At 32.9% G+C, this 27,263-nt stretch overlaps 1 protein-coding gene across 2 annotated transcripts in view; it reads right to left on the reverse strand.

Annotated features, from left to right (window-relative positions):
- Nucleotides 1-26,951, reverse strand: part of LOC118179448 (lachesin-like) — a 572,252-nt gene extending 545,301 nt beyond the window's left edge. For both annotated transcript variants that reach the window (XM_085815603.1, XM_085815602.1), the window contains exon 1: nt 26,601-26,951. In XM_085815603.1, the coding sequence (XP_085671729.1) occupies nt 26,601-26,676 (76 nt within the window). In that variant the 5' untranslated portion in view covers nt 26,677-26,951. The remainder of the gene's footprint in view (nt 1-26,600) is intronic.
- Between the last annotated feature and the right edge of the window lie 312 nt (nt 26,952-27,263).

Consider the following 27,263-nt stretch of genomic DNA (forward strand, 5'->3'; position numbering starts at 1 on the left):
AATATGTGCGTATTTTTAGAGGCGCTATGAGTCCACAGTTCCTTTTCATGGACGACAATGCACCATGTCATCGCACAGTAGCTGCCGAACAGCTCTTAGAGAGTGAGGATATTGAACGTATGGATTGGCCGGCACGATCTCCGGATCTCAATCCCATCGAGCATGTATGGGATTTTCTAGGCAGACGCTTGGCAGCTCGTACCTTACCACCAGTAACGATTCCGGAGCTTCGATTGGCGCTGCAAGACGAATGGGCAGCAATGCCTCAACAACTCATTGACACCCTCATTCTCAGCATGGGCAGACGCTGTGAAACCTGCCTAGCAGTCAGGGGAGATCATATCCCCTATTAAAGACCGGATGTTTCTTGCTGGACACCCATCACAGGGATGTTTCGGCCTTCAGTCGCATTGCGCTCCATGCTACTTTTTCAATAAAGCTTCTTTCTATCTCTCTGATTTCTCTTTTAGTAAGTGTTGCTTACATTACTCACGTCCTTACGTATTGGGGATCTTACGGTATTAAATGTGTTGATTTGGAAAGCTTTTGTACAAAGTTATATTGAAAAAGCCGTCTCGTCCTTAATTTTTGCACACCAGTGTATCTGACCGCAAGACTCTTAGCACAAAAGTCTTTATGATTATATATAAATTTATCATACAGATTTATAAGGCAGTGCAGAAGTAAATTTTGCTCCGTTTAACTCAGGGAGATATTAGAGCTAAGTTACAGCTCTTTTTAGAGTAAGAAAACGAGATAAATCATATTATATTAGTCATTTTAAAGCTTAGCCTGTTTTTGTCTTTACATCATGAGTTTTTTAGGTATATCCTAAAAGCTTAGTATTTGATATTGACTTCAGAAAAGTTATTAGTGAATTCACTTTTCTTGTCACTCCAAGCTGATATCGAGGTATTTGTTCCACTGTACTTTTGATATGCATCAACAAAGCATTTATTAATATTAATGCACTCTTCATAATATTTTACAAATTTATGAATGGTTATGGCTATCAAGATTCCACAGAATTTGATTTTTTTTTTGCCCTAATATGTAAGTAGCCAAATTATTTTTATTTATTGAAATACATTTCAAATATCTAAATACGTAATTAAGCTATAACTGAGATTAATTTTATATTAAACTTAATACATTTCAATGGATACATGAAACAAAACCTTCTTCGTCAAGAAACAATGCTATTTTCTATTGCAGACCAGAAATACATTATTTAATTATATGACGTAAAACAGACTAGATAACTAGAAAATAGGATGCAATGTGTATATTGCTATGTATCGATCTATGGTATCCATCTATCGATCTATGGTATATTGCTAAAGAAATCAAAATTATGAAATAAGATTTTCAAAAATCCGATTTAAATTCGAATCATTAAACTACACTTTATATATTTCTCTAAATGTCTAAAGGAGAAAAGATCTAATTCATGAAGCAAATAAATGTTTTTGATAACTTTAACGTTAAAAGATAGATTAAGTGACGAATAATGATTACGTATGTGAACATTATTTATGCAATGATTTAATATTTTGTTAGCTTATATGACATACAAATCACTATGAATCGAAATAATATAATATCTAGAAGAATTTTAATACGAAGTATGGTTTTTATGGTCCGAATAGTGTTTTTATTGTGTAGGGTTTATATTTATTTTAACTAACATTTATTTTAAGTTTAAACTATCTTTCCTGTCAAGCCTTACTGTCCCCTGGAACTGCCAATGCCAGAGTATGTAAATTTTAGTAGAACGCGCAAGGATTCAAATTATCAGCGGAAGTATTCTGAATTAAATAGAAAGGAAACGATTTCGAGGTGTGCTGTTCTTACTTCACGAGCGCGGAGGTAGTTAGCCAGAAATTGAAGAACCCCGCGTTTCGGCCTGTGTGCTTGCCTTGAAGTATTGTTAATCGTTCAACGTGATCTTCAAGTTTGCTGAATTAGCAGCGGTATTGTAAAACGCGGTGAGGTTAGTTACTTTTAGAGAGCCTCGTAGTTAGAGTCTTGTCTTTAGTTTCTTTTCAGGTTATTATTTTTATTTTACCGCCGAGTTGGCGTAGTTTGTGAGCGTCAAGAGCACGCACTTGTAATTTATTACGTTGAATAAAAAGGGACTTAAACCCTTAACAAGACTCTGTCATTTATCCAGTTTCAACAGTCACCTCTTGGTTGCGTGCAAGTTAGAGACGCGCAACGCTACAATTGATAGAAGAGAAAGCAATTTTGAATCTGAGTTTGACAAGAAAACGATGAATAACGTAACTAATAAAATGAAAAACTGAAATAATAACAAGATTATAGTGTCGATTTAATAAAACGATGCTATTTTTGGTAAATAGTATAAATGTAACATTTTAAAATACTAAATTTTAAATAAATAATTAATAGTGTAAAATGGGACATTTTAAAAGTTTTCGTGAATGAGATATAAAGCTATCAGTAGCTTTCAAATAGTTAAGATTGCTAAAGTTTGAGTAATTATAAATTTAAATTAGTCTACTTCTTGTTCATAAAATACATTTTACATTATATATATTGGAATACGTCATCGAGTAGATGTAGCTCAAAGCCGTAGAGAAAGGACCTTTCGATCACGAGTGCTACGACAGAATGAACTGCGCAATCATTCGCAGAAGGATGTTAGTAACAGCGTGACGACGATCTCGGCATTTAAAGGCGTGTATATATAAAGGACGGTATTCAAAGACGCATATGTGTAAAACACTTTAGTTTTGCTTCACCTATAAATAGACTCATCTATTTTCTGCCCCATATGTAATCACCCTGTAGTTTGTAGCAGCTATTCGTGTTTCCATTAAATACTCGAGTTATTCATAAGTCGGATCAGTCATTTCAAGCCCCTAGACAGCCACCTAGGAAGTAAGTTCACATTCATCATATTTCTGGATAGAACAAAGCTTCCTACATATATATACTAGAAAGCCCGGCGGTCATACGAAATAATCCCTGTTCTAGATATTATAAATTGTAATTAAAATGATTTGTGAAAAGGTGTCTGCTAATTCAAACTGGGCAGGCGGCGAGGACGCCCCTTTGCTTACTATCCCACGGGGTTTTCCCCTTCTACTTGCTTAACCGCTTAAAGTGCGATTAAGAGAAGTAGTAATTAAGAGAAGTAGTAGATTTAAGTAGAGTGCGATTAAGGAAACCACTGGCGGTGCATTTTTTAAGAGCCACCGCTAGCTCAATAAATAAAGGTGATTTAAATAATAAAATGTTAATTCGCATGTCAAAGATCTCTTTGTACACAACATTTGTTGTGTAGATCTTTCCATCATTTTTAAGCTCGCCTTTCAGAGGACCATCATCTATTTTTAATTTTACGTCCGTTCTTTCACGGGCTCTTGAACAGGCAATATAAAGCTGACCGTGTCCAAATGCAGGCTCAGGTAAAAAAATGCCAACACGCTTAAGCGTTTAGCCCTGAGACTTATTGATGGTCAAAGCAAAGGCAAGTTGTAAACCGCATATAATAAAGATATTTATTTATTAATTTTTTTTTCATTTTATTTGTTTTTTCGTCGTTGCCGGTTTTTGCCGGTTGCATATTTCCGATTTCTATTATATATAGATGTTAAATTTATGTATTAAATGTTAAATGCACTTGCTCTTGTATTTTTAATTTTTCCGGCTTAGCTTTCTCATAATATTTGTCACGCGCTGCACTGCACAGGGAATAAAATAATTTACAGTTAAGCAAGTAACCAATAAACTATCGGCGACAAACAGTTAAGCCGCATATATATAAGATGTAATGAAACTGTGGTTGGATGACACGACATGAATGATTTGATAGTGAATGCGGTACAAACTTACATTAAAATTTTCGGTGAAACAGGACTTTTCCCGTGATTCACTGTGAACATAGCTTAATAAATCCGTGTAAATTTCTTCATAATATATATATATATAAACTACCTATAAAGGCATAATTATTTGAATTTTACCGTATTCCCTCACGTTCTTTCATTAAAATAAGGGTCGGTAAAGTTTTATCTCTTCGTAATTTATACTGCTAAGCGGAAAAATGGTTTTGACAATGACAGTATTTGTGTGAAATATCACTGGTTGCGGAAAGGTAAAATACTTTTTATGCATAATGGAGAAATTATTTCATGCTCCGATTCTTTTGCGAAAACAACGGCGAATAATTAATGTCGTATCAAGCAGTTTAAATATTATTTCAATGGTGAATGGTAAAAAAACTTTCATAAAACCAATTCGCTTGCAGCAGAGTAAAAGTAAAATATAGTAAGAAAATTAATACTCATTGAAATTGAACCTCAATGGGGTATTAAGAGATCTGAGTTAATTTATCTCAAAAACTTAGTTCTGGGAAAATATGCTCTAGTGTTTCAGTTTTTAACAGAATTTTCAGTCTTTTATTTTTCAATTTCACGCTGTGCTCCCTGGATTCATTCGTTTAGAAAATAAGATATGCACAACATCTATTAAGCTCTCGGCTTGCCTTAATTCTGATTTATAATAAGAGTCAAAATAATCTACGACCCACAGAATCGGAAATTATAAGCATGAATAACTAAACAGACAAATAATTTTACGCGAGAGGAGATGCATTTTAAGCTCGGGAAGCGAGTTAAAAACGAGCCAAAAGCCACAATGAGTAAACATTGTAAGTTAGAGAACTCATTTAAATGCATTTCAGTTCAAGTATGCTAATGCTTCCTTTAGTTATATGTTCTTTAGGGTTATTATCATACTACAGGTGCGCAACTTCAGCGTGAAATTAATTCTGGTAAAAATCTGCTCCACTCCTCTTTGTAAACGGCTTAGATTCATTGCCATAAAGCGATAAAATTTGGTTTGGGGCTAAACTCTGCGTCTAATGCAGGAGATTTAGATGATAAAGCCGCACGCGAAATTTGTGGCTAGCTAGTTGTTTGAAAAGATTGAAATTTGCCAGAAAGTTCATTTAATTTAAGGCTGGATTTTAACAGCTCATTTAATATTTGATTTAATTTAGCATTTTTCATTGATGCAGTGACAGAAATAGCGCTTAATGGTCGGAGTTTTAAGATCATGAAGTAATTGGACGAAAAGAAAATTTCCAGTATGGTATGACACTATTTACTAAATCCAAATTAACCCCGATTCAAAATTATTCCTTATAAGTAAAAACATTTCTTCGTAAATTATGTGCCGCAATATTCGTCATGCTTAATCATATACATGATATCCCCCCTTTTTCACCCTTATGTCACCGGTAAATGTCGACATTCATCATGTACTAATGGTGATTGTTGAACATATAAGAATATTATATTTTCTTCTCCGTAATTCAGTAATAAGAACTTGAAGCACACAGTACATTCAAAATGAGAAAGGAAAATAATAGAAGTAAAAAACTTACTTAATTATACAGTGCGTTCTAAATGAGAAAAAAAATAATAGCAATAAAAAACTTACTAAATTGTGTGATTCAAATCTTATTTATTACAACAACTTAAACTATTATGACACTTTATGAATTCTCTTTCCGACCTGCATCAGAGCATATCTGTGATTGTCGACGTACACCTGTTAGGGTCCAAATGTACAAGAATGTAATGTAATATTCGATCTTTCACCGACGTATTTGGGGAATGTTGACATTCTCCGGTGAAAGTCGACATTCTCCAATTTCGGTGTTTCATGGTAACTTATATGTGACTTATACTATAAATTAGTAAACAAATGTCAAATTATTTTTTATAGTTATAACGTTTACCAAAAATAATTGCCTCAGATAACTAACTATATTACTATGATATTTTTCTTAGGTTGCATGACTAAAACCTAGAACATTCATAAATGACAAAAGTTAAAAATGACAAAGTAGTATCATTTAAAACTTTAATAGTTGGCAGAATTCTACCTTGTCAGATCATTCAAGCAAAATGAATTGAAGCATTTCGATAAAAAAAAAGAAGCTTGGTGAGGAGTAAGGTATTCTGTACATCAGAATTGATCTTTGTCATCCGGTAAGCAAAATTAAACTCGTAACTTTCATCGTCTCTTTAATTCTAAAGAACTCTATTTATACACTTTTTTGCACAATTATTTTGTTTACTCTTTTCCTTCATTAATACTGAGGTCGTTATGTTGATTTCTAGGACTTAACGAAAACAATAGAATAAGATGTTTTATAGAAAGCAACAATTTAGGGAAAGAAAAATAAATCTTGTAATTGGATTAAAGTAATCATATCACTCTAAACATTTCAAATGAGAAAAGCGAAAGAATAAGTAAAGGAAATGATATCTTTAAAATATCATGGAGAATGAGGTTCAGAATTACATTTATTTCTTGAAATAGAAATGATTTTGTGAATGAAAAATGTTTCTAAAAAACCTAATTCCTCAAAGAAACAAGTTTTGAATCATCTTAGTTATTTAATCTAGGCCGCACAACCAGTACAGTGGTTAGTGTTGCTGACTGCCGTGTCGAAGGGCCCGGGTTCGAATCCTAGAGAAGGCGTAGATGTTTGCAATTGTGTAGTGTCTGCGCGGCATAGAGGCACTCTAAATATGCAGCAAGGCAAATGTCCTGTTGTGTAGTTTGGTGAAATAAAAGAGGGGTGGGAGACCCCTGGACCCGTCCATCGATCAAAATTAGTAGCAGAACTGAGCCAAATCCCACTGTCATCTGTTAAGTGCTCAAGGCTGTTGCCAACGAAAGGCATTACTTGAGCGCTTCTTGCCAAGAGGAATTTCGTCGGCTTGAGCTGACTAAGTCAGGCAAGTGAGCATAAGCAACAATGGCAACTTAATCCAGTGAACCTATATTATCATTATGCAACCTGATTTCTGTCCAACATGCATTACATTGCCTAATAGGAAAATCCGCATTCTTGTAATTCGTTATTGTTACCAGGTTAAGCACCAACGCCGAGCGACTAAACTGCTGGCAGTTCGATTGGATACAAATCCTGGTACAATAGAACTCCAATTATCGGAATCAATTGGGACCGACCCCATTCGGATAATCAAAAATTCGGATAATTAATTTTTTCCGAAGAAAGGGACAATGCACACTTTTTAATTGATTACGGTATGTGCTGTATGTTGAAAATAGGAGAAAAAACTTTTTTTAAAGAAAAAGAGGTTTTAATTAATTAAAATGATAATACAAAACTAAGCAAATTGTTTGACTGTCACCATTCAATTTCGGGCAGCCAAGTCGCGCATCCGCTTGACAATGAGAAGTTGCGTGTGTTCACACTCAGGCCGACACTCCATCCACTTTAACGCAGTTTTAAAGCCAGTAAACGCTTCACTAGCTGATGGTCCCTTTTCTGATTCAACTTTGACATTAAGGTCATCATCTTCCTCGTCACTTTCTACTATCAAACCTTCAATAAGTTCATCATCATTTAGAATTTGGAACCCAGGGTCTGAAGAATCACACACATCCATTCTGCTGTATCCTCAGCATTAACTTCAGAACATCCACGAAATTTCAAAAGAATACGTCTTAATTCAAAGTAACCCGTAATCCTCATTCTTCTCCTGTCTCTTGCCTTCCCTTTTCTTGAGCTTCTTTTTCCTTTTTCTCCTTTTCCTTCTCTTCTTCAGCTGATTCTGAAAAATTGTGAAATTCTGAAAGCGATTCGGATAATCAGCGCTTCGGGTAGTCGGAATTCGGATAATTGGAGTTGTACTGTATTCATAAAAGCCTCCTTTTGTAACATAAGTAGGAACCAGGTTTCGTTATAAATCGTCCTCGAAGGAATTCCTCTCTTCAGCAGATTACCTTATTGTGCTTTCTTATTTTTTAATAAATCCAAATAGCATTTCCATGATAAAATCTTCTGTTTCTGTGTTCATCAACACAGACATGAAAGACATTATCACATCTAAAATCTGAGTGCGAATCATAATCCTGTACTTATCTGATTTCGATAGTATACATTGCTACAATTATCATACATTTTGTATTATGTTCTATGTATCACGCGAATTCCGGATTAATACTATGCGCATTTTCATACATCGCTTTTTGTGTCAGCGGAGTGCAAACATTACAAATTTTTATAAATGATAAATATATCTACCCCTAATTAAATATCTCACTCCTCAATCAATAATCTTAGTTATGAGATAAGAATAACCTTCCTTTACACGTACACATTCACGACATAATAAGCAACATATATAATGAAAGTAGGCGATGAAAACCAGAATATTCATCTCAGTACAACTGAAAAATATGGTACACAGATATATGAGTTGAATGTTTATTGGGAAAGATTTCGATGAAGCTTATTGCATTGTAAATTTCACCTTTTGGATTATTGCCCAATAAATATATAGTGAGGTATATTATCCAACTGAGAAAAAAAAAACTTCGACACAGATTTTCGATTTCTAAATCATTTGTGTGATCATTTGTATGATCAAATTATTAAAATTCAAATGAATGTATTAACAATCATCATAGGGTTAAAATTATAGAAATCTGTGTATACAGCTTTTTCACCTTATTCCTAATTTTATAATCATTCTAAAGAAGCACAGACCATTCCGAAACGCAATACAAGAAACATTTAATTCACTCATATGCAAATTAAATACTTAGAATCTTTCATGAGTCAATGATGTTATGATGGCTGCTATTTTTCCAACTTAATCATGGATTATAATTATTTCACAAAAGATACAGTGAATGCTATATATAAAATAACACATTTAGTTTTTAAATAGGGAAAATCTTAACAATTTTAAAGCATATTAGTTTTTTAATGTGCGTAATAAATGTATTTTGTTCTTACGTTTATTAAAAAATAAAATTATTTTACTAAAAAAAAAAACAGTGTTTAATTAATTATTTTACTAAAATATTAATAATTTCCTATTACTTATTCAATATTAGTTCCCAATATAGGTCTAATGCATGTTTCAAGACCTATTCCGAGAGACTGGTGCATCCATTTGATAGTATTGCCTTTCGTCTATGATAAATCGGATTGCGCAATATGCAGTATTAAAGATAATAATAACACAAATAGAGACACCAATATATCCTTTTGAGATAAAACAGTATGTTCTTTTCATCATCGCTACGTGCTATCGAAACCTATTACAACCCACCTTTTCATGACATTCGATGAAAAATCCCTCCTTCCTGACGGAGAAAAGCGGACGGAAGATATTCTCTGATCGCATATTATCAGCGAAAGGCTTTTTCCGTTGACAAGATTGCTGTCTTCCCTTTCCGAGGACTTGCCAATCTTAATCTATCAGAGAAATGGGTAACACTAGCAAAGGGAGAGAAAAAGAAGGAGAGAGTTTGCTTTGGGGCTTGGGGTCTCCGTGCTATTTGCCGAAGGCGGAACTTCTGCTCGAGAATATTCTACGATGTCGGGAGATCAAGGATTTATGTGAGGTTTAATGAGCGTGTTCCTTAACGGGTCAAAATGGAATGGTTTCTCCCTTAGATGAGAGTTCTAAAGCGTAATTAACACGATCAAAATGTTATTGAAATGCTATGCACACGATCATGGAGATAAGGATGCAATAAGCACTATTTATTATTATAGCTAATAACAATGGAAAAAGATTTTATTTGGTATTCTTAACAGCGTTCTTTCTGCTGAATCGAAAAACTGATTAAAGTATATTTAACTGCTGTGGAAACTCTACTTAGGGAAATTAGCAAATTTTTAATAATCTAAATTCTAGAATTGTTGAATGCATAATAGGGTACATGTATTTTATATTAATATGTGTATAATATTATAATTTTATCTGCATGATGTTAATTGATTAAAATCTTGCTTGTGTTTTCATTATTTCTTAATGTTGCCGAAAGTAAATCTAGCACGCAATATTTAAAATTAACAGCATTTCGTTATGCTATTTTTAGTGTGCAAAAATTAGTATATAATGAAAAAAATGGAGATAAAAAGTCTTAACAAACCACTCCTTGTCTTCTAGTTTGTCATTAGTTTAGGTCATTTATTCTTGAATAAATTCCTTTTTAAGCAATGTAGGCGGTAATTTAAATTAATTTTTCCTAAAGTATAATAGACATTTTGAAATCAAAAACTATTTCAGTGTAATAGTTTTAAGTGTTAATAATCGATTCAAAATTACACGGTAGAACTGCCATTTTCTATTCAGGTTACTATCCATTAGTAGCTTTGCAAGATACTTTGTGAAAAATCATATAACTAATAGAAAATGGAAATATTTCTATATTCTAAAATATATAATTAATTGAACCCTATTGAACATGGATGATAAGTACTATATTGAAGAAAAAATTTCTAAATAAAATAAAATAAATTATGAATACGACCAAGATGTATCAAGTTTTAGCTACATTCGTAGTTGAAAATGTCACTATGAGACATACTTCAGATACAATAAGGAAGTCCTTATGTGGATTCGAGCAAAAATTAATAAATAAAACTTTTATAAATTTTGCTAATAAAGATACCTTTCTGTTCAAAATTCTATTAGGTTCTAACTTATGTTTCAACTTATGATTCTTTAATGAAACTGGGCCAACTATAGAGTAGCGTACACAGACGCCTTAATTGTGTTAAATGTAGAACATATCAAAATGTTATACTCTGAATAAGTGATTCTCGTCCATTTCCGAGACAGTGTTAGAATCCACTGTAAATCTTTTAATGAAATTTTATATTTAGAATTTTTTTATTTCACTGTAATGGTATTTTTATCTAACTGCAAACATAATTTAATATTTAACAATGAATACCACAAAATTAACATGGATAAAAAAGTCCATTTAATTTTCCAATAACTCCATAAACGATGGTGATAATTACGAAATTTTAGCAATTAATATATACTCTTTTTTAGTCATCTTTGAATGCATTTTTTGTATAATATAAAAATAGACGATTTCAAAAGATAACCAAGACACACAGCACGGAGATCCAAGTTCGAATTGTCAAAAAAGCACACAACATCATGAAGAGAAATTGCGGGCTTTAATTTCAGTGGGAGAGAAATCGTAGGTTCAGACTTAGCAGTGACGAAATGTAAACCCTGGTGCAGTTAGTAAAGTTTTCTTCACTGCTGTGGTACATAAATATGCCAAGACCTTATCCTTGAAAATTAGAGGCCTGAAGAAAACATCAAGGAGTAGTTAAGATACAATAACACGCCGAAAAATTATTAATTTAGAAGCCAAACAACAAAAATCAGCTGCAAAGCGCATTTGCGCTTTTGCAGCTGAGAATGATAGTCCGGTAAAACCATCATAACTAGCCCTGTGAAAATTTGAAAACATAATGCTAATTTTTGTTGTTTGACTTGTTTTGTTGTTTTCAAGTTTTTTTGGCATCATCTACACTCATGTCTATAAATTAAGGATAATGCAAAATCAGGCAACGGAAGAGTAAGAAGCAAAACAAATTTGACTTATTTGTAAAGCTTATTTAGTAAACAAAAGGTAGAGAGCAAGAAAGATGCTATATGTTTGATATTATTAAAAAAATTAGCGATTTTTTCTCCCTGGAGCAAATTACAAAAAAAAAAAAAAAAAAAAAAAAAAAAAAAAAAAAAAACTATTTACAAAAAAAAAAAAAAAGAAAGAAAGAAAAAAAAAAAAAACAATATTACATGGTTGGCATGATTGTTAATACATTGTATGTCTCCCAGGCGATGCAATACAGTCCGTACAACGCCTAGGCCTGCTGAGTATCAAATTATCGATCTGATCTTGGGGGATATTACACCACTCAAAAGGCAATGCTCTCCGAAGTTTCGTTAGACATGTAGGAGGAGGTTGACGGGCTGCAACTCGTCGGCCAAACATGTCCCACACGTGCTCTACTGGATTCAAGTCCGTTCAGAATGCTGGCCAGTCCATACGGGTGATATCCTCCGATTGAAGGCATTCGCTTACGATGTTTGCACGGTGAGGAGGGGCGTTGTCATCCATAAACACAAATTGTGCGCCCATGGCGCCCCGAAACAAACGTACATGTTGTTCCAGAATGACGTCCCGATAGATGTGGCTTGTCATGGTTCCAATTTGAACATGCAGGTCAGTTCTGGAACCCAGAATAATTCCACCCCAGACGTGCACTCCTGCACCACCGTAACGGTGTCGTTTAATGGTGTTTTCTTGGTGGTAACGGGTACCTGGAGCTCTCCATTTGAAAGTCCGGCGAGAGTCAGACTGCAAGATAAACCTGGACTCGTCGGAAAACATCACACAAGCCCACTGTTGCGGTGTCCACAATGCATGCTCTCTACTCCAGGCTAACCGCAGGCGACAGTGAGTTGCAGTAAGTGGAACGCATCTGACAGGTCTACGAGCATATAGACCAATCTGCCCTAAGCGTCTGTACACGGTCTGTCTTGAAATTCTTGTACCAGTGGCTGAAGAGAGCTGACGAGACAGGTCTGAGGCTGTGCTCCGCCTGTTTCTTTTGGCAGTAACTGCCAAATACCGGTCCTCATTCGGCGTTGTAACTCTGGGGCGACCTGTGCTGTAACGTTTACTCACATTACCATCATCTTGGAATCGTTGCCAAAGCCTGGAGATGACACTCTGTGCAATTCCAAGTTCGTCTGATACTTCCAGTTGGATATGCCCACATTCCAGACAGCCGATAATTCTACCACGTAAAAAATCATCCAAATGCGTCCTTTGTGTCATAACTATTCGGTTATTGCACTGAAATGCTTATAAATTTACTTTTATAATAATTTACTTTTTTCCTACGAATAATTTTACTTTTTTGCCTATATTCCTTATATATCACTCTCTTACACTCTCGTCATTGTGACGTACTATTGGTGTCATCTGGTTACTTCCTGTAATTTGCGTATGGTTATTGAAGATGTGTGTGTGATTTTAAAGGTGATATATTTATCTTAGAGTTCGATTTCCGCGTGACTCCGAATTATCCTTAATTTATGGACATGAGTGTATTATATAAATGCTTATTAAATATATATAGGTAAGCTATTTAGAGTTTTGCTAAATATAATACACATGAATTATTCATCTGAATCAAATTAAATCGAAAGTTAACATTAAAAGAAACCGGTAAAGGCTATTCTTTGACAGAATTTGGATACGTAAATTACACACCATCCTTTTAACTGCATCTCTGAACAAAATAAACAAAACATGCTCCATGTGCACGATCCTTCACTTTTCCCGCGCGCCTCTCTTTTCTAGCAACACGCATGAGCGCGTGTGAGAGTGACACATGGCGTGAGTGCGTCATGGTCACTGAATGAACACTGAAGGATTTATTAGCGGGCGCGTAGCCTGATCTCTCAACAGAGACTCCTTCATGCTGATGCCACCAACGATGAACGAATTGCCGAAAAAAAGATAAATTTCGACATAAAAGGAAAGTTTAATTTTGAAAAGCTTTCACTCTCTCCACAATTTTTCATTAGCTGCAAAAGGGGAAAAAATCGTCGCACGCCAGAATGGAGCAGGAATGGTGAACTGAAGGGAGAAGATTCTTTGCATCACTTTAATTTGAACATCTTGCAAAATCAAACCCATATAATTTCTACTGCTTTCAGTGTAAGTCAAATAAAGTTCTTTAAATTGCTTACATAACTTTTAAGCCGAACAGTCTTTACTCTAAGACTAATTATAATAGTTGTTTATTAATAATCATTCATTTCTCTTATTTGAATACAGGAATACCTCGTTCTAGTACGAAATATTACTTATTAGAGTAATATTACTTATATACGGTGAGTAACACATACGAACACAAAGTCTAATTATATATATATATATATATATAACTAGAATTTATGAAACAGATTACTGTTTTCCACAAATGCAATATACATAGTGAACACTAGAGCTAAGACAACGACTGCAACAACTTTGCAAATAACAAAAGGCCGAAATTTAAAAGAAAATGAATGTCTGAATTAACTGTATTTTTTAGACATAGACTAAAACTTTGAATGCTATCCCTGCCCCCCCCAAAAATCAAATTTAAGTTATCATTACTTTTACTACCCTTCTGTTATTTACTTGATACGTATTCAATTACGTACATATTTGCAATTGGAGAAAACGTATTTCAATATAATTCGTATAGTTAAAATTGAATTATATTAAGTTATTAAACAATTAATGCATTATGATTTCAAATTTCACATAATGCTGTACAGTTCAAGTTTCTAAGTTTATCATTAAGTCTCTCCTTAGATTCAAGACGAGCAATTGAAAACTTAATATATAAGAAGTAATCATACTTTCTTAAATCGCAGTACATTTCCAGATAAATGGGGAGATTCGATAAATTGATTAAAATAAAACTTTATAAAAATTAGGAACACCTTAAACATACATGTAATTTATTTTACATTTAATCAGTTTCGGAAATTCGAAAATATTTGAAGGTCAAATAAAAGTAAAAATTTCGTCTTCAAGAACTATAAATTAAACGTTAATGGCAATCTAAGGAAAATAAAATTAAAAACCAAATTAAAGTTTATAGCATAAAAAGAAAGCAATTAAGATATCGCCGTACAAAAAAATAATTAAGATAATTCCTTGACAAGAAAAATCCATCGAATCGCATTAAAATCCAGCATTTAGTTTATTTGCATTTAAAATTTGGAATTGGATTTAAAATGCTGATTTAAGATTCGTTAAACTAGCAATAATGTCAAAACGTTTCGGGTAAATATGCATATATCTTTTTTATTTCCTTTGTAAAAGAATGAATTCTTGTGATTATATTACCCTTAATCACATAAAAGATACACTGGAATCACTTACATTTAAAGGTATATTGGACTGATAAACTTAAATCTTAAAAGTTATGTTCTTAAAACCAATTCGAGCCTTTTCAAATACAAAAGTGAAGGAACACAAAGTTAGTTAAATAATGCAAAGATCATTTGTAAATTAACTGATTAAAACTTTAATTTTTTTACAATTTATTATTCCAAATGCGAATTTAAAAACTCATAAACTTTTATTCTCAAAGGAACAACCTTCAATTTGGAGTTCTTATTGTATGCTTCATCGAGATTAAGGGCAATACAGATCAGCGGCATTTTTTAAAATTTGCCAGGTACGACTTTAGTACATTCAGCTGCAGATCAAAATTTTCATTCAGAAATAATTTCTTGATTTGAGATGTCACAGAATATACTTTGATTTATGATCGAAAATTTATTATTTAGGTATGTGAATCGCAAGTCATTTGTAACCGTCATCTTAACAAAGTTCATCATAAATTCAAGTTATTGGGTAGCGGAAGAAATAACGTTTTCTCAGGATCTGCAAGTCTTTTATTCATTATATAAAATTTTACTGATATTAGTAACAGACGTTATGAGACTGTGACCAATATTTTCATATGCTGTGATTTTGCTTGCAACTCTATTTATATTTTTGAAGAGAACTTCAGTGATTTGTGCAGTTCAGTGTAAGACCAAACATATAAGCCTTCATTTTTGAACACTATATAACATTCCATCAGTAAGAGGATATTCAAATTTTAATAAAATTCTTACTTCATAGGCTTGTTTAAGAATCATAAATGCTAACTTTTCTTAAACATAGCAAATATAAAACAGGATTAACGCATTTTCTAAGCATTGTTGTATCAGTCCTTATACAATAATAAACCCAATTAAATATTGAAGCATAATACAAAAAACTTATGTTGGCAAAAATAGGAAATACTCTTTTCTCACATTTCCGCTTTGGAGCAAAAGCCTGTATCATATTAAAGTAAACTAAGCTGGATACAAAGTGGATTACGAAAACAGGTATTGAAACATGAAAGCATTGACAAGTAGCTATAAATAAAAAAGTGCCATTACACTTAAATATATATATATATATATATATATATATATATATAATTTATCAAGCAAAGCAGTAAAAACAATTTTGGTCAAGAAAACATCTTGCGCAATATGCTGCAAAATAAGTAAAAAATAAAAATTGTAGAAAGCTCGCCTAAAAGTTACCAAGAGCTGCCGCTCCAAAAGGTTAAAGACGTTTTCAAAAATCAATACACATGAAAAGCAAATCATTAGACATGTAAAACATAAATACAATAAAATTAAATAACAGAAAAAGTTAAAAAGTAAGCGGAAAATGGTAAATTAGCCCAATTCGATATCCAAACAGGCTTTTCAAGGGAAATTTCATTGTTTGAACGTCGAATCAAGCTAACCCCATTACGCGTTTCGCCGAAACAGACAATTGAAACTTTTACGCTAAAAAATTTTTTGACAAAGTGTCTTGGAAATTTTAATAGTCTCAATTCTCTGTTCCAATTTCCCGACGCGTCCGCTTAGAAAGACACATTAAGGTGTTAAAATATGTAAATCAAAATCAAACTATATATATATATATATAATAAAAAAAATATATGAAAAGGAAATTTCTAATTTTAATTGGTTATAACTTCTTTTATTTTTCATTTAATTTGGGGATTTCCTGCTCCATTCAAATTAATCACGCGATCCTACGCAACGCTTAATGCGTTGACCCATCACCAAATTAACCTCTTGACCAATCACCAAATTGTAAACCAAAACGTTTCCAACTCGAACTGACTCCCTCCCTTCTTCCTCTGCGTTGCTGCAATACTTTGGCCTACGCTTTCCTCCTAGCCAGACGCTTTGCTGCTAAGTTCTTTGTTTACTGAATACGTTCGAAGCTAACAAAAGTGCAGGGCGCATAAGACGCTCGTCAGTATGTGAACCAATTATTACGAATGCAGACTTGCTTTTCTCGATAAAAACATTACCTTGAATCCGGCCAAGTCTACCTTGCCAAGTTTCTTCACTACGTCACCGTCAAGTTCCAAATCATTTCATGACATATATATATGTGGTAACAGCTAAGTGCAGCAGAGCCACCAGAGAGCCGCCTCACCTATGCGCCTGCAACGAGAGCGAGGTGAAAGAGGAATATGACAGATAGACAGACATCTATCCGAAGAGAAGTTGGTAAAACGTAGGTCTACACGTGAAGGTGGTAAATATAGAACTGAATGTTTCACCGAGGAGGTGGTAACTTGACTACATATGCGACAGCAAGTGCGAGTGGGCAGTAAGCTGCTATGTTAAAAAATATGTAAAGCGAGGATGCGGAATTTTGTTTGTATACAACGGCACCGTCATTTGATTTTCTACATGTAACCTTCTTCTGTTATTTTCATTAAATGTCTGTGGAGTGGAAAACGTTTTTAATCACCCTAGGATAGCATCTTCAACTCCCCGACCACATATATGTAAGACATAACAAAATATGATAGCTGCTTTAAAAAGTAATTGGCGACCTCAAAATTAACGATTCTAGATTTGGTCTCTGCCCTAAATTCATCTGTCCGTCTAAATTCGAGATGATTCCAAATTGCGTAACACTGCTTGAATAAGGTAACTAAAACTAATATTAACCAATCATATCTTAGAATATTTTCTGCACCTACGTAGTATGATGTAGTACGGCTTTGCGAGGAACTACGGCCTCTTTTTATCTTCCTGACTTCTTTTATGCAAACAACTCTGCGCGGCTTATGCTTTCCTGTCTGAAATGACGTAGAACCCCTCTATCTGTATATATAAGAAGTTATTATATTCAAATATGACTGAAAAGTAAATTTGTCTGCCAAAGCATGAGCTTTGGCAGACAAATTTACTTAGCATAGAGTATGATTGAGACTGCATAGAGTATGATTGAGACTTTGATTTGATAGACTGCTTTGATTCGGGTGAACTGAAATTCGAATATGGGATGAGGCATGAACGCATGCGATAAGAATGATTGCCCAACAACTACCATAGTCGCAAAGTTGGATGTCTTTCGCGGTGTTCATTTTTTAAATGCCAGCTGCTTTATTTTTTAAGCAAAACCCATGACACCTAAAATTTCATTTATGATTCAGAGGGTATCCTTCTGTCTTTCCATTAATCCAGCAAAGAGATTACAGACTCTTAAGTGACATTCTTACTAATTTTCAGGTTGAAGCTTCCCTTTAACTCCTAAGGATACTGCTAAAATGAGGGTCCAAATGATTTGAAAGGTGAACTGAAACGTGTCTTTGCAGGACAAAGAGGCAGTGTTATCTACAGATGAGATAAACCGAAGCTTAAGCATTTAGGAAACTACAATAAGCGCTAGAGATTTATATCCTTTGGGAGTAACATAGACAAAATTCTATCCTTACACTCACCAAGTTCAAAACTATAGTATAATTACTCATAAAATCGAAAGGAAATATTTTTGACATTCAATAAAATGTGTAAAAAAATTGTAATAAAGAGAAGTCAAGAAAAGAAGATAAAGCCAATAATAGTGTAGCAGAAATGAAAAAAGAAATCACGATTTGTACAAATGCAAAATGTTGATTTTCGATGCATTGGGAATTCAGAAAAGAAATTTTAAACCTGGAAAGCAAGTACGGAATAAAAATCGGGAAGAAATGAATCTGTGCTTTATCCAGTTTTAAATTTGCTGTTTCTTCTCTTTTACCGATTCCTCCGTATAACATAATAAACCTAATTTGAGATGTGCCTCGCTTTCCCTACTTTCTTTCATTTCATGTGTTGCTTAATTTTAACTTGTAAACAGTTTGAATATTTTATTCTGATGGAGTTAATATAGTAAAACTAATTAAATCAACTTGTATTTAATTTTCTTATAATAGTATTGCTTAAAATATACGAATGTTTCTTATTTAATATACTTTATATGGATGCTTCTTCTTTTAATGATCTGTAGCTATTGCAATTATATTGCAAATATTCACTAATATGTATTCGAAATTTAATTTAATATTGAATCTTATGATATAATAGAGCTAAAATCATTTAGATTAAGGTAAAATGAAGTATTCAATAAATTGCATATTTCGGTGCTCTAAGGACTTCATTATTCAATTACGAGCAAAATATTCGCTCATTAAATTAAATTATGTTGTCTTCAGGGTATGTGGAGAGTAACTGTTTAAGAATCGGCAGTTTATATGTTGAATGCATAAGGATGAAACAATAATCTTCGATTATGACGCAATTTTCAAATAAGTGATAATATATGAACCTCTAACATAAATGCAATAGTACTTTCATGTACAGTGTTTTAAGCAATACACTGTAAGCCAAATGAAGCAGCATTCGATTAATTTTTCTGTTGAGATTTAATCGACCAAAACTTCGACAGTGGCGGAATTCAACCATTTCGCTCCAGTTAAGTTGACACATTCCTTGAAATATTTTTGTTCGAAGAATATATTATATAAATTACAATTTAATAATTATTTATCCAGCTTGTTGTTATTTCTTTAATAGGATTAACATTTACTTGTTTAGGTAACAAACCGGTTTTGCCTGATTTGAATACTATCACTGAGGTCGGAGAATGAAATCCGAGAGTCTCCTACTCCACATCCCTTAATACCGTTATATAGAGATAAGTTACCACTAGACTTGCCTTCATTCTGCTAAGCTACTGCATTCCTAGGTATTCACTCCATGAACATGATGAACTGTCCATTTGATAACCAGCTTGTTTCACCATCACAACTATCGTACCGGCTCATAGATTTCTTCTGTAATACCTTTCCTTCTAATTCACAAGTCAAATAACAAAAATCAGCCTTTCCTTCTGTAAAATTTATATCCGTATTCGTAATATCATTTTCTTTTTTCGAAATGGTCTAAGAAGATTCATTTTTTTATTTATCTCTTTAACTAATTATGTAAAATTATAGCTTAATAACAAGTGGAATTCTTCTCTCTTTCTTACCGTGTCGTGACCTAACAAATTATCAAGAACATGGTAAAATTAATTTGTCGTGCGTCTTATAGCAGGGCTATATAATTCACTCCCATTTTAATTTATGTCAGTGAAAGAAATTATAGTTTAGAATAGAATAGAATATCTAAAGATAAACAGAGTAAGATAAATTTAGAAAAATGAGAGCATCAGAGCAAAATGTTAAATTTTTTTTTTCCTAAAATGCAATTCATTCAAAATGTTCGCTAAAACGTATATAACGAAAAGAATCAAATATTACGGTAATCACAACTGTAAAAAGAAGAGAAGTATAATTGTTGTAATAGCTTAATAAACTTTTTACTTCTAACTAACATTAAACATTTCGCTCTTATATTTGAGGAAATTCATTATTTTCTAGCAAATAACAAATCACATCTCCCAACATTTTTAATCAAGCAGTTAAAAATTTCTCATGTCAACACACTAAAAGGCACACTCATGTTTTAAGACATTATAAAAATTCTGTTGTCATTCCCTTCTTTCCATCAATTAGCTATAAAGTTGCACATATTTTGCAGAAATTTAACTTTCAGGTTGTTTATTCTCCCATCAATAAAATTCCGAGTTCCATACTCAAAGACTCCATTCCGGATATGAATTCCTGGGGTATTTATAGGATTCCTTGCCAGTGTGGTTTAATTTACATTGGCCAAACTAAGAGAGCCTTAAAATTTCGCGTCAAGGAACATGAGGCATATGTTAGAAAAAACGAAACACAGAAGTCTTCTGTTGCTCACCATTGTTGGTCCGAAAATCACACTTTCAATTTTTCTACTGCCAAAATTATTCAAAAACCATCTTCCATTGGAGAACTGGAATTTCTAGAGGAATTTCACATTCAAAAAATCTTTCTGTTCTAGTTAACGATCCTAATTCCAATCCATCTTTGCCTACGACCTTTAAAGAAATTATGTTTTAGTTCTGGTTTCATCAACAGATGGCGCCACTTGCTTATTCTTGTCCAGGCTTTCTTATCTTATGTAATCATTATTTTATCTCTTGTTCATTTGCGGTTTTGCAGCTGAGGAGGGTGGTTCGGTAAAACCACCGAAACTAGTCCTGTGAAAATTTTGAAAATATGACGCTGATTTTTGTTGTTTGACTTCTGAATTAGTGTCTTAATTAAATCACATAATTTTTTAATTAAATCACATAACGAAAAAATAAGTTTCACAACAGGACCAAAAATTTTTGGTACCAATGAATTGATATTTTAAGTTCACATTAATTTTGTCCAATATTTTGGAGGTTATTTTATCTATGTGTCCTATATGGAGAGGGGGAAAAATGTCGATTTCTCCGTCAGCCGGGAACTGATATTTTAGAATTTACTCGAAGTCTTCTGATGAAAGTTAACTAAGCCTTGAAAACTTGAATCGAAATTTGGAACAGATATTTTTATGTACCTAAATAAAATAACCAATTTTTAAGATAAGTACTTATACAGTAGTTAAAAAGATAGAGACTAAAAGAAAACGTTCTTAAGGTTAAATATATTATTTCGTAATAAAACGTTTCAGTAACTATTCGGCCATTAGAGAAAAAGAAATAAAACACATTTAAGAACTTCCTTTGAAATCTCAAATATGTTTCCGTATGACTTAAAAAAAAAAAAAATGCTCAAAATTTGGACACATATTTGTTTTTGGTTGAGAAAATGAAAATAGAAATTAAAACAACGAATTCTAATTCAGTTTCCATGTTACTTCAAAATTTCGGAATAAATATTTACACTGAGATAACTCATTTTAAGATAACTTTTGTTTATGCTTAAATTCATAATCGTCTTAAAATTAAGAAAAAGAAGTTTCTACGGCAAGATAAAAATATTTTACCTTAGAAGTATCTTTTACTAATTACCATTATACTGAATCTTCTTTTACATATTATTTGAATATATTGATAATCACATTTATTTTAAATAATATCAATTAGAAAACCTGTTTGCAAGAAAGTGAACTGATTGTTTTTAAATCAGTTAATATGTTTAAAAGCTATAATTTGGAAGATAAATATTTTAAGTAATCGAATAGTAATAACACTGAAACTGATTATTTGCCAAGCCTCGAGAAGGATAGGTTAACTATCTTACGCTTCTTGCAGTGTCAGCAAACATAAATGTAGCGTGGCGTAATGTAAAGTAATCATCTAAAATTTTCGGATAAATTTCTCTAACAATATATTTAAAGTAAAACATAGACTAAGTAAGTATCTAGATAATAATATACAAACCTTTGTGATCTGTCAACCTTAAAATATGTTCTGCCTCATCACCTAAAATGCCTCTGAAAAAATTTGTTCGAAAGAATGTACTTCTCTGTAAGAAGTAAACTGTCAGGAAGTTAACGATGTAAGTTAACATTTGCCATCTTAACTGAAGTAATTACTTTTCTACTACGCCTGTTGTTACATACTACCCCTTTTCAGAATCGTCCTTTGGGCGGATGCACCTGGAGTCATCTGTAGACCAAGTGCCAAGTAGCAGCAAGAATGATTGGTTTGGTTTTGTTTTACTGGATTACGGCAAAGCACTCGAGGGCTATCTGGTAAAGGTTGGTGTAGTGTATTTAATTACGGCAAAGCACACTAGGGCTATCTGCCAAAGGGGAGGGATGCCTTTCGTGGAGGACTTTCTAAGGGAAACTGGCTCGTATACACGTTACACATGGGGAAAACCACGAAAACACCCATGCAGCCAGCCCGTTCGCGCTATCTGGTAAAGGAAAGGGCCGCTTTCATTGAGGATTTTTTAAGGAAAAATTGCTCGTATCCACGTTACACATGCGGAAAAACTTGGAAATGCCCATATAATGAGCCGGCGTTTGGAATCGAATCCAGGATGAACTAGAACTGTTTACTTCTCAGCCGCTGCTGGGCTAGCAGCAAGATGAAAAATGTTGATGCTAAACAAAGATCCATTAAATTAAAATAATTATTCGGACAAAAGAACGATTGTCATCCCATTCAATATCTGTTAAAAACCACAGAAGTATGCATCATGGAATTACCACATCTAGCGACGATAGAGGAAATTTTTCAGGAAAAGACTTTTTCTTCTTGTACAAGTTTTAACGCGAATGTTACTAGCCAAAGCAGTTGCGTTGGGGGTTACGTTTCTGGTACGAATTTTGTTACGTTGCTGGTAAGACTCTGTAGAGACATTAGGTTATTTCGAAGCAGGACACATGGAAAAGGAGCAACGCCTTCGCCGGGACTCGAACCATGGGCCTCTCGAATACGCGCCGAGCGTGCTGACCACTACATTAAGAAGGCATGCTAAGAAGGACAGAAAAAAGGACTCTTTTTCCCCAAACGAATTATAAAACTGATTTAAAATGGATTCAGAAGAGATTTTTTTTTCGTGGCGTCTGTACGTACGTCCGTGTGTACGTATGTATGTATGTATCTCGCATAAGTTAAAAACAAGTGGACTCAGAACGTTGAAATTTTGTATTGCTATAATATGTAGTTCTGCACCTCTCGTTTTGCTTAAAATCGGCCCCACCAAAATGTATAAATATTTTGGAATTGCAGTATCAAATGTGCTTTAAAACATTAGCTGTTTTTTACTTTCCTCTTCTGTGCAAGTATAGATATATATACATACATATTACTCGTCTCCGAGAACTCAATATTTTTATTCTTATATGTTGGTAAATTGTGCATCTTTTGCTTTAAAAATCATTGAATTATGTTGTTCTTCTCCTCTGGTTACGGTTTTTATGCCTTTAGTTAACCTACATGTTATAATTGTAGAATTATCAACAATTTAAAAGTTGTTTAAGTGCGGCTAAACCAAATTTTTTATCATAGTAACCATATTTGTTTGCGTTTGAAAATTAGCAGAATAGTGGATTTGTTGCCAACCTGGAGAAACTAAGCTTCGCAACAACAAAGTAACGTCTTCTTTTATTATTGCGAATTAAATTATGCTTAATTCATTTTGGAATTATTTAACTTTTTAAATTATCTCACATATTGACTCAGCATAGCGTCCACAACATATTAAGTCAGTTTCTACGCCTTCAGTTCTTTTTGCCGAGTAAAAACAAAAGTAAACTTTTACTTTTGTGCACCGTAAAATCTGCCTTCTGGCCCGATACCGAATTGTTTATTTTTGCGTAGAAACTGTAATTTTAATTGTAAAAATTTATTTTTAATTTATTTAACTGTATTTGGTGTTTCATGTTTTTCTATAACTTTCAATTTTTAATATAGATATTTTGAGTTTTCATTTTGCCTTGTCGCAAGGTGAAATTTGAGGAAATAAGTTTAAATGAAACAGGAAAATATGTGAATAGTTTAATTTTCCGTACAAAAATGTCATGTGGTGTACACATCAGATTTTTTTATAACTCTTTTAAACGGTTAGAAGCTCGAACGGATAGTTTTCAAAGAACTAATATAATGAATATTAAAAAAATGTATGACAATCACTATCATTTTTCGGGAAATCTATACATAAGCAGATAAGCTAATTTTGAATATTTTATGATTTTGCTCTTGAATTATATGCGGCGTAAGTGCGAAGGAAGCGATGCTGAATAATAAAGCTAGAAAGTCTAAAAATATATATATATATGTTAACAAGAGTGAGTTCAAGAGCAGATTGGTAACCTGTGATGTTCGGAGATAACATAAATAACCTTAACAAATCCTCTGGTGCGACGTCAAAATCTGGATCCTTTTACAGTTTCTTCCTCCATTTTTTTACGGTTAATGTTTTAAGCCCGATAAAAGATCTCTAAGTTCTTTAGAAATAGTAATATTTTGATGCCAGTGTACACATCTTTCCATTTCTATGAATACAATTTTTCAGGATCATGATGCGATTTTTCTTCATGAAAGCTGTTGCAATATTTTACTGCAAAAACATTGGATTTGTTGCATTTTTCTTTGCGGATAAATATTCTGAGTGCTGAACGAAATAATTCTGAACTTACGGATGATTTCATGCCGCATATTAAAATAATGTTATGAAAATTAAGCGGTAAAGAATTGTAATTAAAAAAAATCAGGTAACTAGGCTGAAAGAAAACACAGACATTATTAAAGAAGCATTTTAAAATACCATTATGCAAAACATCATTATTCACAGAATCACTTGATCAATTAACTTCGAAATAAATTAAAAGAAACTTCTGATGAACTGGAAAACTGGTGCAGATGATTTTAATTATTTTTGCTCATTCCATTATTTAAACGACATGCAAGAAACTTTTAAAGATATAAAAGGGATTACCTTAATTATTTTTGATTCTATATTATTTATTATTTTTCAGAGAAATGTACCATTTACAATTAGTTTGAGCATTTAATCTTTTTTCTTTCTTGTTTATTAATGCTTCAATACAGAAATCTTAAATCTAGAAATATCAGCATAAATATTCTTCTTTAAATTAGTTTAAAATTGCATACGATTAACCTTTATGTAATGAATTAACAGTTATTCCATTATTTTATTATTTTAAGTTTATCTTTTATTTTCTTTGTGCTTGTTTGCTCAAAGGTTTAAAAGGTTAATTAGAAAGCCCTTAACATAAAAAACAGAAAAAAATAACAAATGTTTTTCAACTTCTTTTCAAGATTATTTTAAATTTATAATGATGTTTGATTCTATGTTTTCTGCTTTAGTTAATAACATTATGAATGCCCTGTATTTCATGCCTTCACAAGGTACAGTATTCACAATGTTAATCTTTCCTTAAATATTTATTCAACTGTTTAAATACTATATCGGCTGGAATATAAAATGGCTTCGAACACCAGATAACCTTGAACATTGGAAAGTAAACGAGGGTGAGAGACAGCTTTGCATAAATAAGATAACGCTATACATTTGACTTCAGTATTTAGAGAATACTATGCCAATCTGATAGTTTTAATACTATATCTTGAGGTGAAGTTGTTTAATTGTTTCCACTGAACGTACAATAAGTAAATAAATGAATAAATGAAGTTAACGTTTTTTTAGATAATATTTTAAGCTATTTTTTATCGTTATGCTCACACTAAAAATTTACAATTACATGAAATTCTGATGGTGTATATTATTATATGTAATTTAGTAATGATAAAATTTTCTCAAAGAGTTTTTAATAAATAAATAATAAAAGCTAATTTTTAAAAACTAGTGGTTTCCTATTGCATAGAAATTCATTTTATAATACCTAATTTAATTGAAAACATATATTTTATTTTCCTCTAACTCTTCTCAGTTCAATGGCTATGCGTTGTTTTAAATAATAGCAGTTAAAAAAGCTAGTAGTAATTTTGTAAAACAGTAGTTTCTGTAACATATGTGTCTCTCCAGGAGAGAAAATCCCAGTAAATTCGAAAATGATAGGATGATAAAAGGATATATTCGCAAACTGTAGCTATGACGTACTTGTAAAACAGTCAGATGTCTTCATTTTATGAAAATGGAGCGAGTGAAAGAAACTAAAATCACGATAACAGTTCTTAAATATTTCTGTTGGTTTGGAGCTTATTTCTTCTCCCCCCTCCCGAAAGAAACAGTGCTTAGATTTCACTTAAATACTTTGTAATTTTACACAAGTGTCTATTTTAAATCCTATTTCAATATTAGCATTTATTTTTCCTTACTTCATCCAAAAGAAATTCTTCGGAAAAGGACGACCGAAAGGATTTTTTCGGAAGGGACATTTATGACTCTAAAATGAAAACATCTATTGAAAGGAAGATCTTCATAAGAATAGTTTGAAGTCTCGAACTAGCAAGAACTGGGATTTTACTTCTTAAAATATGCTAAAATAACTGACCTGCTATCACGAAGACGATCCACATTCCAAGTATAGATGCTATGTGGGTACGTCTTGCGAACATCATCACTGACATCTTCAAAACTATCTTGGTTCGAGAACGAAAAAGTTCAAAAAACAAGTTCTCATGAGTTACTCAACCAGTCCAGCCCGAAGATGGGGATAGGCTGGGGAACATTTTGTCACCTCTGTCAACAACACCATTTGCAGAATGGGACAGAAAAAAGTAAATGTGCACTGTATAACTTGGGCAGATATCGCCTTTCAAAGTGAAGAACCGACCACGTTGTTAGAGGGAGATCGTTTGAGCGCTACCGCCGTGCCGTCTGCTCTCTGTGGCGGACCACTGTGTTCTGCATATAGAGGGAACGGTTATGTCTCGGTGGCGGGCGCAACTCCCCTCACGCCGCCCCGGTTGGTCGAATGAGATCATTGGGTTGTTTTTTCATAAGAGGAGGAGGGGGCTGAAAACAGAAAATGGAAGAGAAAGGTGCAGAAGGATTTCATTTTTTGCTATCAGAAGAAATATGTTACCATCAGTGATACATTTATGACAAACACAGTATTAAAAATTATTTTTTTGATTCATTTTGTATTAGACGCGAATGTGATTACAATAATACGCCACAGGGATATAAATTTGTGTTTATTTTGTTTAGCTGC

This window comes from Stegodyphus dumicola, chromosome 4 (genome assembly GCF_044657685.1).
Source record: "Stegodyphus dumicola isolate Sdum_Otavi_A_Nest chromosome 4, ASM4465768v1".
NCBI lineage: Eukaryota > Metazoa > Arthropoda > Arachnida > Araneae > Eresidae > Stegodyphus > Stegodyphus dumicola.